The sequence below is a fragment of the Paroedura picta genome, chromosome 2 (genome assembly GCF_049243985.1).
Source record: "Paroedura picta isolate Pp20150507F chromosome 2, Ppicta_v3.0, whole genome shotgun sequence".
NCBI lineage: Eukaryota > Metazoa > Chordata > Lepidosauria > Squamata > Gekkonidae > Paroedura > Paroedura picta.
This window is the reverse complement of record NC_135370.1, coordinates 34,472,540-34,487,367: the sequence shown is the minus strand read 5'-3', so window position 1 is coordinate 34,487,367 and position 14,828 is coordinate 34,472,540. Positions and strand designations below refer to the sequence as shown.

The following is a 14,828-nucleotide window of genomic DNA, read 5'->3' as shown; positions in this document are numbered from 1 at the left end:
CCCCCTCTGGTTATACAGGCACACTGTCTCCCTCAGACATCCCTTCCATGGCCTGAACCAGTCTGATCTCTCTAAGGGCCTTAGCTAAGTTCCTGTTCCTGTTATATTGTCAATGAAACTATGTTATTTAGGTTGTTGTTGTTGTATTTGCTTATGTATCCCCCCATGCTGCTGTACGTAAACCACCCTGAGCCATATGGAAGGGCGGTATAGAAATCAAACAATAAATAAATAAGTAAATAAAATACAAAAATTCTATTTGTACAAGGAAAGATATCTATGCATTAAAGTTAATTTTTCAAATTAGCAATGGCGTATATCTTGACATATTATTTCAGCAAAATTACATCAGATCCAGTTCTGGTTAAAAGCAGCACATGCTTGCTTGTGAGAGCACAAGAAGAATGGGTATTATCTGAGACCAGGGCTGCTGAGAACCATCAGTGGGCCCCAAAGATTCCACCAGGGCCCCCCAATGTGACCCTAAAGAAAACAAAAAAAAATTGGCTTGCAGCTACCATCCATGGATAGAATGATTAATTGTTTGTTAGGTAAGAAACGTTAAAGAGCAATGAGCAGGATTATTAGAGTGTACACAATGTACATCCCAATAAGGTATGATGCAAAAACCCCCCCCCCACAAAACAAACCACTCTAAAATAACAGCCACCTAGCATATGTTAACATTAGAGGTCAGATAAATTTGAAGAAATCTAGCTCACTGTTCCCTGCAAGCTCTCCCTCTCTCTATTTCTCTGATTTGTTGGGAAATTATTATTATTATATTATTCTTTAATTTATATTCCACCTCCTCCCGGAGGCTCGAGGCAGGTCACATAAAACCAATCCCCTAAAACAATAAAAGCACAATAAAACATAATATAATTAATTACAAAAGTTAAGACAAGAATGGCGGCAAGGTTCAATATAACTAACCCAATTCCACTACCCCTCTAAGAAGGGAAAGGAAGGGGGCAGATGACAGACAGAAAGAAGGGAACAGCTGGTTAGAGCTAGCAGATATACTGTATTTTGGAACTTTCACTCATAAACATCATGGCACCCACAGCAAGCATTTCTTTCTTCCCTCTAAACATTATTCTGAAACAAAAAACAAGTTCTGACAGGTGGACAGTCCCCCCTCCCCACTGCCTCCAGTTAGGGGCTCATTTATCAGATGATCCTGTCCTTGTGGTAGAGAAGCTTCTCTGGGTAGCTCAGGAACAGGATCAGGAAAGGGAACAAACAGGTGGGCTTTTTTGGCAAGGCAGAACATGCAACGATGAGGACAGAGGAGGGATGGGTGGCTGCCACGCAGACTCTTGTATAGTGGAGGAGAAACACCACGTTATGCCTCCCAGTCTGCACAGTGGGAGGCTGGCTGGTTATGAAGGTGCAGGAAGGGTGCAGGCAGGGAAAGCTGATGCCATCCTCAAGGACCTGTCTCTCACTCTGTATGGGATGGGAAGTGGTAGAGGGAAAGAGAAGTTGCGACAGAAAGGGCAACACAGAGGTATTCTAAAGGTAAAGGTATCCCCTGTGCAAGCACCGAGTCATGTCTGACCCTTGGGGTGACGCCCTCTAGGGTTTTCTAAGGGAATTAGAATTCTAAGGGAAGCTAAACTCTGTGTCCACTGTTGAGAGCCCCAGCTTGGTGTAGTGGTTAGGAGTGCGGGTTTCTAATCTTGTGAGCTGGGTTTGATTCCCCACTCCTCCTCCACATGCAGCCAGCTCAGTGACCTTGGGCCCACCATAGCACTGATAAAGCTGGTCTGACCGAGCAGGAATATCAAGGCTTTCTTAGCCGCAGAATACCTGGTGGGGAGAGGAAAGGGAAGGCGATTGTAAGCCACATTGAGACTACTTAGGGTAGAGAAAAGCAGCATAACAAAACCACAGCACTGATAAAGCTGTTCTGACCGAGCAGTAATATCAGGGTTCTCTCAGCCTCACCTACCTCGCAGGGAGACTGTTGTGGGGAGAGGAAAGGGAAGGCGATTGTAAGCCGCTTTGAGACTCCTTCAGGTAGCAAATAAGAACCAACTATTCTTCTTCTAGGGGCCCTCAAGCAGACACGGGGGCCTCCTGAATTTTGTCCCCCCCCCGGTCCCCCTCTCTCAGTGTGCCTGACTGAGACACCTCATTAGCACCCATATAGAGAACATAAGATATAAAAGCTTTCTGAAACAAAAGATCAAACAAGACTTCAAAAATTATGCTGACAGAAGACTTCAGCCAGCTAGACAAAATAATTTTATTGCTTCGTTGCCTTACCGTGTGGTTCACCTTGCAAAGAGTTTTGTAGCTACTGCTGTTAAGTTTAGCACTTTTAAAAATTCATGTGCTTAGGCTAAAGAACTGAATAAAATTATTCAGTGTTGCTTCATTACCAAGTATTAACAGTAACTCACACACCACCAATACCGTGGCAGAACATCCTACAATAAATCCAGCTGCTATCATACCATGATCTTTACTCGATCTAAAACCAAAAGGGTCAAAATGAGATTCAATTCACCAATACCCACTTGTCACAGTAGAACGACTTCAACTCTTTCTAACCAAAACAGAATTCAGAAAGCTTATATCGGGTTGGATCCAAGGACTCTTCCCACCGAGAAAGACTCCTCATACAGTAAAAGGAAGTAATTAGATTAAACTGCATATGTTTAGTGGAATGGTGCAAACACTGTTCTCCTTAAAATATGAACAATGCAAAAACTATAGCTAAAATTCTCCCCTGTATCACAAAAACATTCTTATACTGATACAAATCCAACCATCCACTGACATAGAATGGGACTATCCTACTTGTAAACTGCTGCGACACACTGAGAGCGGTGGAATATAAATATAATTATAAATAAAATCAATCAATAAAAATAAAAATACTTTGTCTCCCACTGCAACCTGGCACGCCCCCCCCATGGGGCAAAGACTGAGTGGAGAATCAGAGGAAATCACCACCCTTATTTCCAAAGCTTAAGAAATGCATGGTGGGATACCATTTATAGGTACGATCCAGTTTTTGAAACTGAATTAATTGTTTTCTCTAGCGAGAAGAAAAGGGAGGGAGTTTTTCCTCCTATAAATTGTCAGTCGTTATTAGCGTTTTTTGGCAAAAGAAGAAGGGGACGACAGAGAATGAGGTGGCTGGATGGAGTCACTGAAGCAGTAGGTGCAACCTTAAATGGACTCCAGGGAATGGTAGAGGACAGGAAGGCCTGGAGGATCATTGTCCATGGGGTCGCGATGGGTCGGACACGACTTCGCACATAACAACAACAAATTAGTGTTTTATTCCTTTTTTCTTACATAAGAAAAGATAAACACCCGGCTTAAAATTATATTGATGTAAAGTGATTTGGTTTACATACGCAGTAGATGAAATATCCCATCGCAGGCACTAATGTGAGACAAGAAAGCATTTCCTAGTCCCTGTCCGGCATGCGCTCCTTTCACAAGGCCAGCAATATCCACGACATTCAGAAAGGCTGGAATTTTGCTGAAAGAGACAATTCAAGGTTTCAGTAGTAAGCAACAATGTAGGACTGACGTATGCTTTTTTCCAACAGAAATGCATATTTGCAGTATCAATAAGAACACAATCTCTTTGAGAACAGACCGCTTTATTAAAAACTTCAACTAATAAGCAAGTCTGGTAAGAAGTTATGCTGCTCCTCAGATGTGTCTGTTGTGAGGAGGAGAAGTAGATTGTGGGGAAGAGAAGTGATTGTAAGCCATTTTGAGCCTCCTTAAGATGGAGAAAAGCGGGGTACAGAAATCTTCTCCTCTTCCTTCTTTCCGCCTCAATACTAAACTTCATTCAATACTAAGGGCCATTTCGCACGGCTTCAAAGTAGCAGAATGGTTGCTATTTGGAAACGCTACTAATTTGCCATAACCCACGACGTCGTAGACAATCTGTAACAATCCTGAAACCAATCAGCAAAAAGCGCTTCGTTGTGGCGCTTTCAGGGGAATCCAGAAAAGTGGATTCACCCTCCGGATAGCGATACACTCCTGCAACCAATCTGCAACAGTAGCGCTAAAGACCTGTGCGTTACCATTGTTGCTGGTTCTTCAAAGTCCCTCCCCCTGGCTCTCTCCTCCAAACTTCCGGCGAAGCGATCGCCATTTTTTTTTCTCCGAGCGAGCGGGGATAAACGCACCGGTGAGCCTCTTTCTGTTTAGAGGCTTCCCTGGCTTCAGTCCTTCACCTTTAGTCACTAAGCACAAACCACTGAAAAGCCCGTTTGCTGAAATAAAGTCCCTTTATTTTTTACAAATAAATTTAGCCGAAAATCGTGCCCGTGAGGGGGGGGGGATTTTTTTTTTTATCACTCGAGGCAGCGTGCAAACGATCATACAATCAAACGACAGCTCACATTAGGCAGCTGGATGGGTCTCTCCGTAGCAACGAATCTACCTAGATTCGTTGCTATGGGTCGTTTTTTTTTTTTTTAAACCTTTCTTAAAGGGAAAGGGGCTGTTTGGGAGCATGCTAACGGCTGCCCATTGGCTGCTTGACGGCCAGGGGCAGGACGAGCTTGGCAATAGCGCTTCCTTTCTAGCGATTTCTGCCGAGACCGGAAGCCTGTGGGAAACGCTAAAAAACGCAACTGATTCCACTACAAAGGCAGGTATGCATAACGACGAATTCCACTATTTTAAATGGCGATTTTTCATTCCGCAAACAATTTGCAACAAAGATCCCTGTGCGAAAAGGCCCTAAAAATCCAAACTTTTGCTACTCATGTCTGTGGATTCATAAGGTTGCTGTTAATTTCAAGACACTATAATCAAGTGAATACTCATCGAAATAATTCTGACAAAGCTTGGTTTAAGGACTGAAGGAGACACAGCTATCATTCACCCGCCTGTCCCTTTATCGTATATAAAGTAAAAATATCAAAGTATATGGAGAAAGTGCACTAACACCTCACTGCCTTATCTCCCAAAAGCTACCTGCTTCAGCCACATTTCTCCCTTCCTGACTCCAACATGGGAAAGCAAGCTGGGCAAGATCAGGGGTGGCCAAACTGTGCCTCTCCTGATGTCCATGGACTACAATTACAACATGGTGGCAGAGGCTCATGGGAATTGTAGTCCATGAATATCTGGAGAGCCACAGTTTGGCCACCTCTGGGCTACAGCAACAAATTCAAGTTGGGAGGAGGATAGCTAAGATTTCCTTCCTGCATGCTCTGTTTACTGTTGAAGGAGGATTCTCCTGCACCCATTACAGGTGAGCAGGGCAGGCAGGTGAAAAGGAGCCCGTGTCCACCACTACCATTGTATCTAGTTTTCCCCAAAAACTAAGAGGAACAAACCACTAAAATCTAATGATTCATCATCTGAACTGGACTGCTCTGCCCAAACCATAATGACATGGGTATGAGCAAAAGAAAGCATCCACACAACCCACCCACTGTAGCCCACATAACCCTCAGCCCAAATTTGTGATCCTGCAGGGCAATACCGCCGCCCCCATCCAACACAATGCAAGGGACCATGTGTGGTTCAGCAAAGGGAGTGGAGAATTAGGAGAGCCAGTTTGGTGTAGTGGTTAGGAGTGCGGACTTCTAATCTGGTGAGCCGGGTTCGATTCCACACTCCCCCACATGCAGCCAGCTGGGTGACTTTGGGCTCACCACAGCACTGATAAAACTGTTCTGACTGAGCAGTAATATCAGGGCTCTCTCAGCCTCACCCACCTCACAGGGTGTCTGTTGTGGGGAGAGGAAAGGAAAGGCGACTGTAAGTCGCTTTGAGCCTCCTTTGGGTAGAGAAAAGCGGCATATAAGAACCAACTCTACTTCTTGTTGTTCCATCAGCAGAACACCTGTTACACTGACAAAATGACGACATAGGATCCAAGCCATCGTTTTGAAGTATTTCATGAGATCTGCTTTGAAGGCAGGTTTGTGAATGGCAGCTTCTCTGTGCTAAGTACGAATCATCTCAAGGTAAAGAAATTTTTGCGGCTAGAAAGATATCCAGCCCCAACACCACCCTTTCTGAAGCTGCTGTATACCCACACAGAGATGCATGATCAAGGCCAGATAACAAGAACACATTGGTCTAATAAATGAAGTCCTTAATACTTAATCCACAAGATATTCTTAATGTTATCTGATTAATAATTTCAGTTTCAAAACTATACAATTCTCTCTAAGTTGCTTTAAAGTCTATTCTTGTAACTTTTGGTGTTTACCCTAATGATTGATCATCTAGCTAAAAGTAGAACAGAGTTTCCAGTGGGTAGCTGTGTCGGTCTGAAGCAGCAAAACCTTTAAGACTAACAAAGTTTTACTTAAGGTATAAGATTTCAGGAAGCACACAAAGGCTTACACCTAGATTAATACTTTGTTGGTCTTAAAGATACCACTGAATTCAAACTCTGCTCCAAGTTTTGAGAGTTACTCAAGTAGCAAAGACGCAGCAATACGCTTAAAGATTCCAAGAAACGGATTAGAAATGGCAGAAATTTATTATCGCACTTATTAATATTAAGAAGCTGAAGTCTTTGAGAAGGCAATAATTACCTGGGTGGCTTATGGTACTGGCAGAGGAAATCAAATCGCTCATCTGGCACAGGGACTCTGCTCTCATTTGGATCAATAGTGCAGAAAGGGAAATTCTCTGCTGCAGCTTGACTCTTGGTTAACACGTTGAAAAACGAAGATTTTCTTATTTCCAAAAATAAACAAACAGAGATTTGTATTTGAGACCAGTCTACAAATATATGCAACATTTCAAAGCTGAAATCAACGGAGATGGAACATTAACAGTCTGTATTGTTGTTTTTTTTTTAAGAGGACATCTTAAACCAAAGCCTTAGTTCAGGTGCAGAACTTCAAGTTTTTGGATACAGTTGGCCCCTGAAGCTCTTTCCAGCCTTTAAGTAAGCCCTGACTTCCCAGTCTACAGAAAAAGGGCTGAGATATGGCTAGGGCAACATGATGAAGCAGACAGATACACCATACTGCCCATTTGCTGGATTACAAGGTAGCAGTGACAGCAATAAAAGAAAGTTCTTTTCTACCACCTTGGCCTTGACAATTGTTTAGGGAGGTTCATGTTCTATTAACATCTAAACACAGGAAGAGACAGGCAAATTGACTTAACTCTTATGGCACTCCTTTCCTGATTAAATCTCTCTCATCTGTTCTAATTCGGATGGCAGATTTAAAACAGTTCTGACGCCCAGGACATTCAGAAGCATCCTCTTATCAGAACTGTATGGGGAGGTTCTGGTAGATCTCCGGAACCTCAAGGCCACTATGTGAAAACAGGCCCTGGTCTCTCCTGGCTATTAAAATCTTGCCAGGATGAGATTGCAGGGGTGGCCGAACTGTGACTCTCCAGATGTCCATGGACTACAATTACCATGAACCCCTGCCAGCATAGTAATTGGAGTCCATGGACATCTGAAGAGCCAGTTTGGCCATCCCTGGGTTAGAGCTACATTGGACAGAATTTAAAGAATACATCCTATGAAGTGATTTTTTTCTCTGAAATCCTTTAATGGGAGAATAGTAAAACTTCTACTGAAGTTGTCTTCCTTATCAAGTGATAATCTAGCCAATTATAGACTAGTGTTGAGCCTGTTGTTCTCAGACAAGGTTACAGAACAGTTTCAGGAATACCTGAATGACACATCTTCCCTTGACCCATTTCAATCTGGCTTCAGGCCTGGCTAAGGACATAGTGTAATACCCTCATTCTTGGATGAACGTAGAACTCCGATGGAAAGACGTGTAACCTCCCTATAGATTTTATTAGATCTTTCTGCTTTCTTTGACAAGGTAGATCACACCATATTAGATAAACAGGCTTAAAAAGGAGATACAGGATATGAGTATAGGGCTCCTTTGGATTTAAATCGTTTTGTTCTATACAACGGAAGATCTTGAATCAGTTGCCTAGCATCTACTTTATGGTGTGCTTCAAGGTTTCACTCAAGAGTCCGTGTAGTAGTTAGAACTTCAAGTTAGATTGTATAGGAGGCCTCAGTTCAAAACCCTACTCTGCCATGGAAGCTTTGATGAGCAATCTGGGGCCAACCACATAAACTTAAGAGTAAATGGTTCTTGTTTGATGTAAACTGCCCTGAGCCTTTGGGGAGGGCAGTACCTAAATATTGAATGAATGAATGAATGAATGAATGAATGAATGAATGAATGAATGAATGAATGAATGAATGAATGAATGAATGAATGAATGAATGAATGAATGAATGAATGCCCTACTAGACTGCAACACTTAGGTCAAAAAGGCTGAGAGGATTCTGATCTGTGACCATCTCCTTGTATTTCACTTCCTTACTAATTGGCTGATACACCTATTTACAGTTACTTTCAGTGTGAAGGATCATCTTGGGAAGGTCACTTATTGATATGTGGATGTTCAGTACTGCCATACTGAGCACGAGCCATGACTCAGAGGTGGGCCTCATTTCGTTGGAACTGGTGGCCCTATTGGTAGAGTCTTGATATGCCCCATAACTTTCAAGGGCCAGAGACACCTTTGGATCCCCACTGGGAGAAAAGGATGGGGTAAAAACAAGGTAAATAATAAATATCTATAATATGGCTTTGAGCAAGATCATCTAGAGCTTGGCAGCTCAGTATAATCCACATGCTAATGACACCCAACTGAGAACTAAATATCTTTAACTAAGCATCCAAGTGTATGTCGACTTGGATATTGCAGTGAAGCAAACTAGAAGAATAACTTGTACCTGAACCCAGACAAGGTGGCAATGCTGATCAGGATAGCTGACCTCTCAGATCAGAATGATTTAATAATCTTAAAGCATTTAATACTGCCCAAAGCACACCATCTGAACTGTCTAGGGCTTGGCTAGACCATCAACGACTGCTTGATAAATATGTACGGGTGGCTGCAAGGAATACTGTCTTTCAGCCATGCTGCATTATGAAACCATCTTCCGTTCTAGGCTCAGCCATGCTGATCCATACTACTGTCAACTCACAGCTGGATAACACGCTTTATAGGGGCCTATCCCTGAAAGCATCCCAGAAACTTCAGCTAATGAAGAATTCAGCAATTCACCTGCTTGATGGAGCAAGTAAGAACATATTACCAATTGTACTGGCTACAATTTGTTCTTGGGTTGAATTAAAAATCCTGGTCTTTACTTGGGACCCATATATGAGGGACTGCACCCCCTGGTACGGTCCCAAGCATCTTCAGAGACCTGGAAATTTGGGCTGGCTTCAGTAAGAGGGCAGTCATTTCCAGCTATACCTCGACAACTGCGGAATGGTCTCCAAGAGCAGGCCCTTCACAAACCTTTTAGGAAGGCTTGTAACATGTACATTTTTAACCTGTGTGTTTTATCTTTTTGCTATTCTGTTTTGAGGTCCCTGCAACCTTGCTGTTGCTCTGGTAACCACCTTGACTCCAAGGAGATGCAATATAAGTGACTGAAACAAATAAATCAAATGGCTTTTAGGGAAGCTCTTGGTGATGTTTATTCATGTTTATTCATTGTTTATTCATTTGCGGTCTGGCGTCTTCCATTGTTGGCCACCTAGTCACGCCACTCCTGCCCCACAGGCTTCTGGGTTCTCTGTTTAAATTGAGGTTTATCTAGCTTTTAATCATTTTATTGATATTTGTTTTCGTTTACCATTGTCAGCTGCACTGAGCCCACTGAAAAGTTATATGGGTGGCCTATAACATTGGGATACGGGGGGGGGCAACTTTGCTGGTCTCTTTTCTCCAAGGTCAGGGAAAAAGGGGGGCTGGTCTCTTTTCTCCAAGGTCAGGGACAGAGGGTCACAGTTGGGGAAGAGCAGTCTGGCCGCTGTCAACACCAACATGGAGTACCTCAAGGGGACAATTCTGTCCCTGATATTGTTTAACAACTTCATGCACCCTCTAGCTTAGCTTGTTTGGGGATATGGGCTAGAGCAGTGGTCCCCAACCTTTTTATCACCGGGGACCACTCAATGCTTGACAATTTTACTGAGGCCCGGTGGGGGGGGGGGGAGTTCTCTACTCTCAACCACTGCCCTAACACTCTCTGATCGCTATGGTAATGTTTAAACATCCCTTCAAAATAAGATACAGACACAACAATGAACATAAGGAACATTTTATTTTCATGGAAATTTTAACTCATGACAGTGACAAATCAGTGGGAACCCTGAGCTTGTTTCTCTGCAATGAGATAGTCCCATCTGGGAGTGATGGGAGACAATGACACCCGAAGTGTCTTGTAAAGGGCCAGGGGGGATGAAGTAAAGGGCCGGGGGCGGGAGAAGGAGTCCCTTGCGGCCCACCTCCAATTATTCGATGGACCACATGTGGTCCGCGGCCCACAGGTTGGGGATCGCTAGGCTAGAGTGTCACCAGTAAGCAGATGATGCTCAGATTTACCTGTTAATGAATGGCTGGCTGAACACTTAACCTAAATCTTTGACCAGGTGTCTGGGAGCCATGACAGAGTGGCTTCAACAAAGCCACTTGAAGGTTCCCTAGCTGGGAAGGAAAAGATCAGAAGAAGTGTATCTCCCCTGTCTGAACGGGGTACAGTTGGAAGGAGTGCACGCTGTCCAGAACTTGGGGTGATCTTCAACACCTCCCTTTCTATGGAGGCACAGATCACTAGGGTAGCTCAGGAGGCATTTTTCCATCTACACCAGGCGAAGCTGCTAGTGCCCTATCTGGCCCCAGAACACCTAGCCACAGTAATCCACATGATGGTCACCTCCAGGCTAGACTTCTGTAACTTGCTCTACATGGGCCTATCCTTGACCCTGATCTGGAAACTATAGCTGGTCTACAACACAGTGGCTAACGTCCTTACAAGGACCCCAGGGAGGATGCGTACTTGACTGGCCCTCTAGAAACCGCACTGGTTACCTGTTGAATTCCAGTTTAGGTTTAAGGTATTGGTTTTAACCATCAAGGCCTTATGCAGTCCGAGACATGCATACCTGAGGGACCATCTTTCCAAGTATATGCCCCGAAGAGTATTGAATTCCTCTAATTCCAACCTACTGGCAGTTCACAATCCCAAAGAAGTGAAACTGGCCTTGATCAGAGCCAGGACCTTTTCATCCCTGGCTTCAGCCTGGTGGAATGAGTTCCCAGCCGAGATCTGGGCTCTATCGAAGCTGTCACAGAGCCTGCAAGATGGAACTCTACCACTAGGCACATGGTTGAGGCCAATTCATGCACAAGATGACATTATAAAGGGCCAATCCCCCCCCTCTCCACCTCCCTATTGTATAAAGACCGATATAACACCAATGTCAGAATCTCTCTGATTTATGTGTCCAGAATTTGAACACTCTATTGGGGTTTTAGCTGAAATTTTATATCACTGTTTTACAGCTGCCCCAAGCCTGTCTCTAGGGAGAGGCAGCCAATAAATCTAAATAATAATAATAATAATAATAATAATAATAATAATAATAATAATAATAATAATAATACATAAATTTTGAGTTAGGCAATTTTATTTGATTTTTTTCTGTAAAACTAGTTTTTAAACTACTATTATTAATTACTGAGCAGGATAGAAATGGTTTGCGTTTGTGTGGGTGTTTGTTTTTACTTTCCTAATTATTTAAAATGACTTTTCTCATCTTCCCCTGTTTTAACAGCTTTCTCCTGAAATGGGATTTTTATATGTCTTGCACATACCACAACATGTTAGTCTATTCTGTGGCAAATCACAGGAAAAGTTCTAACTAATCAGGAACTAAGCTTGAACACTGGGTGCTATAAACAATGTTTAATCTGAGCAAGACTAATGTTAAAGGTTTCATAAACCACTTTACGAACTGGCAGTATCACTTATGCACATTAATGTATTTAACAGATAATATACTGTACATCTGCTTAATACAACAGAGCCCTACAGTGAATATTCCTTAATTTAACAACATAATCCCCATAATAAGATTAATGTAAGCAAAATCATTAAGCTTACAAAATCAAAGACCTTTATTATAAAGTCACTGACTGCAATGTCAAATAAGTATTAAGTGTAGCAAGATCATGTGATCCCTACTCTACATAACCTGCATGGCAACTGTTACAATGGAATTAGATGTCACAGGTGTTTGCTGTTGACTTTAGCCAACCACAACCATCATGTTTGTTACCAATGTTGCATAGTAACAGATCTATGGCATCCAGCCTTCTCGCAATATTGATTTTTTTTAGTAGAAGACACGGCAAAGATATGACAGCCTCATTACAAGTTCCTTAGCTCTTTTCTTCTCTACACTCTTCTTTCAATCTTACAATTGCCCATCATGCATGCATCAGACATAAACGTTGTAAGTACATCGATTAATGTGCTTTGTGCTGCGATATTATTTCTTATTCCTTAATATTTTCCTTCAATTTCATTACTTTATATCTTTCAAGAAACAAAATCTCTGCAGATTTTTCCTTCCACACATTGCTTTTACTACCAAAGACTGTTTCATCAAAGTAAATCTGAAAAACTCTTCGAACTCTTTAGAGTTCATGAAAACAATGTCACCTTAGAGTTTATCCATAGTACAGGGATGGCTAAACTGTGGCTCTCCAGCTGTCCATGAAAGACATGCTGCTGGCAGGGATCATGGGAATTGTAGTCCATGGACATCCAGAAAGCCACGGTATGGCCACTCTTGCTATAGTAGCATTAAGGCAAATAAATGCTGCTTTAAAACTACAATTAGCAAGCAATGGTGGTTTTCTAGGTAGCAAACCAGGCAGGTTAGAACATCTATGAAACATTCTTAATACAGCCCACACACGTAAAACATAGCTGTGAAGCAAATTAAGGCTGGAAATAAATCCTTATGCCTGAGCACCTCACCAGCATGGCAATAGCTACAGACGACAAGTTTATTCAGCTACAGAGTTGTTCCTGAGGGCCTACCACCTTCAGGGTGACTAAGCAAAGTTTATTTCCATTAGTCACCTACCCAACATTCGGCAGTCCAACAATGCCAATTTTCAGGGATGTCCCAAATCTTCCAATGATGGGATGCGGTTTGATTCCATCACCTCCCTTTTTGGGGGGCATCTGAAATGAGGAGGGGGGGGAGGTAACAGTAGTTCAAAGCCTCAATTCCCACCTAGGCTACTGTAGACCACCCTGACACTGACACACACTGTGTGTGTGCACACACTTCCAGTCTCAAATACCTTTTTGGGTGCCGTAAGAGCCCCACATAACAAGGGAAGGAGGAGGTCCCCTTGGGATGCACTAGAGACAAGGAGGGGGCCCCCACCGCAGCTCCGAGGCAGCTGGATGCCACTGCTGCAGCCTCTGCAAAGCCCCCAGGAACGGCGGAGCTAAAAATAACCGGCTGGGAGCCCAAGAAAGGCCTGCAATCCTGCACCCACCCCACCCCCGCCGCTCCACTTCCCTGCCCGGCTCTGCACGGCAGCAAGCGGGAGACCTTCCCAGGCAGTCGAGCGAGCGACCAATCCGGAGCGGGGCCGGAGTATCACCCAGGTCGCTATCCTGCTGCATGCCCGCGAGCATGGCAAATCCATGCCCGCCCCACACCCAAGCGGCCCGCGTTTCAGCCGCAAGCTTTCCCGATGCGCCGCCCCCCCCCCGGTTTATACCACGTCCCCCACCCTACCCAAAAACCACGAGCCGCGGATCATTGCAGCATCCACTCCCTACGCCCACCCCCAAAGGGTGGCAGCCCACATATAGAGGCCCTGGGAAGAGGCAGGGGCCCTGTTCAGACTGGGCTCCGGCTTACCCCCTGGCTGGAGAGCAGGTGGCCAAGCCGCAAGCCGTCCTCCTAGCCACAGCAGGCCGCTTCCATCTTCCATCCCCGTCGCCCTTGACGGCAAGTTTTGAGCCGCGGCGCATCTGCCCCCAACCCCTCGCCCCTCGGGAAGGGGGGACGCGAGGCGCCCCAGGCAAAAGGGGACGCCGGTCGCTGCTCCTGCTGCACCAGGCCTCCTCCAGCCCCATGCATGCGGCACAGAACGAAAGTCCCTCCCTCCTTGCCTGCCTGCCTGCCTCCTTCTCTCCCCGTAACCCCCCTCCCTTGGCCATTTGCAAACGGAGCGCGCGAGGGAGCCCACCTTGCCGGCGGCGGCGGGAGGGAAGGAGAGGGGCTCCCTGGGCCAGGCGGCGGGAGGCAAGGCGCGGAACCCCTCGCGGGCGGACACGCTACCACCCAGGCAGGAGCAGCCGGCGGAACAGGCGGGACGCGCTTCCCATTGGGCGGGGACTGGCGGAGGGGAAAGGTTAGAGTCAGAAACGGAGGGAGGGAGGGGAGGTAGGAAGAGAGGGAAATGCATGGATGCAGGGCCGGGGTGGGGTGCGGGTGCGTGGTGCTTCCACCCCGGGGGGTGTCTCGCGTGCCTCACCCCCGCCCCGGTTTCTTTTGCTCCTGTTGCTGACACGAGGTTCCATGCCCGCCTCCGCTTGTGCCGACAGAAACCCTCACAAAGTGCAGCAAGGCTCGCGTTGGTGGTTTTGCAAAGTGATGGCCCCGTTCACACGGCTACCCCGCGAACCCTGATCTATCTGCCACACGGGTCTCGCTGTCTTTTTGCGCCCAGAGGGCGGTCTCTGTTGCCTACGCTGTCCCCCAGAGCTAGGGTAGTCAACCTGTAGTCCTCCAGATGTCCATGGACTCCAATTCCCATGAGCCCCTGCCAGCGTTTGCTGGCAGGGGCTCATGGGAATTGCAGTCCATGGACATCTGGAGGACCACAGGTTGACTACCCCTGCCCCAGAGGGCCAGACTTCAAATGAAAGCCTTGAGGAAGTATGGCAGGAGACAATTTTCCCCTGGCGTTCTCTCTCCTGTTGT

The 14,828-nt window shown here is 45.2% G+C and overlaps 1 protein-coding gene across 2 annotated transcripts in view; it reads right to left on the bottom strand.

The window, feature by feature from the left end:
* Positions 1 to 14,249, bottom strand: part of OLA1 (Obg like ATPase 1) — a 129,705-nt gene extending 115,456 nt beyond the window's left edge. Inside the window, exons 1-4 of one of the 2 annotated variants that reach the window (XM_077319690.1) lie at positions 14,092 to 14,249; positions 12,966 to 13,066; positions 6,549 to 6,692; positions 3,378 to 3,505 (exon numbers count right to left, since the gene is read on the bottom strand). In XM_077319690.1, coding sequence (XP_077175805.1) covers positions 3,378 to 3,505; positions 6,549 to 6,692; positions 12,966 to 13,066 — 373 coding nt within the window. In that variant the 5' untranslated portion in view covers positions 14,092 to 14,249. Of the gene's footprint in view, positions 1 to 3,377; positions 3,506 to 6,548; positions 6,693 to 12,965; positions 13,067 to 13,760; positions 13,982 to 14,091 lie in introns of those variants that run through there. The other variant, XM_077319691.1, reaches the window with a different exon arrangement.
* Between the last annotated feature and the right edge of the window lie 579 nt (positions 14,250 to 14,828).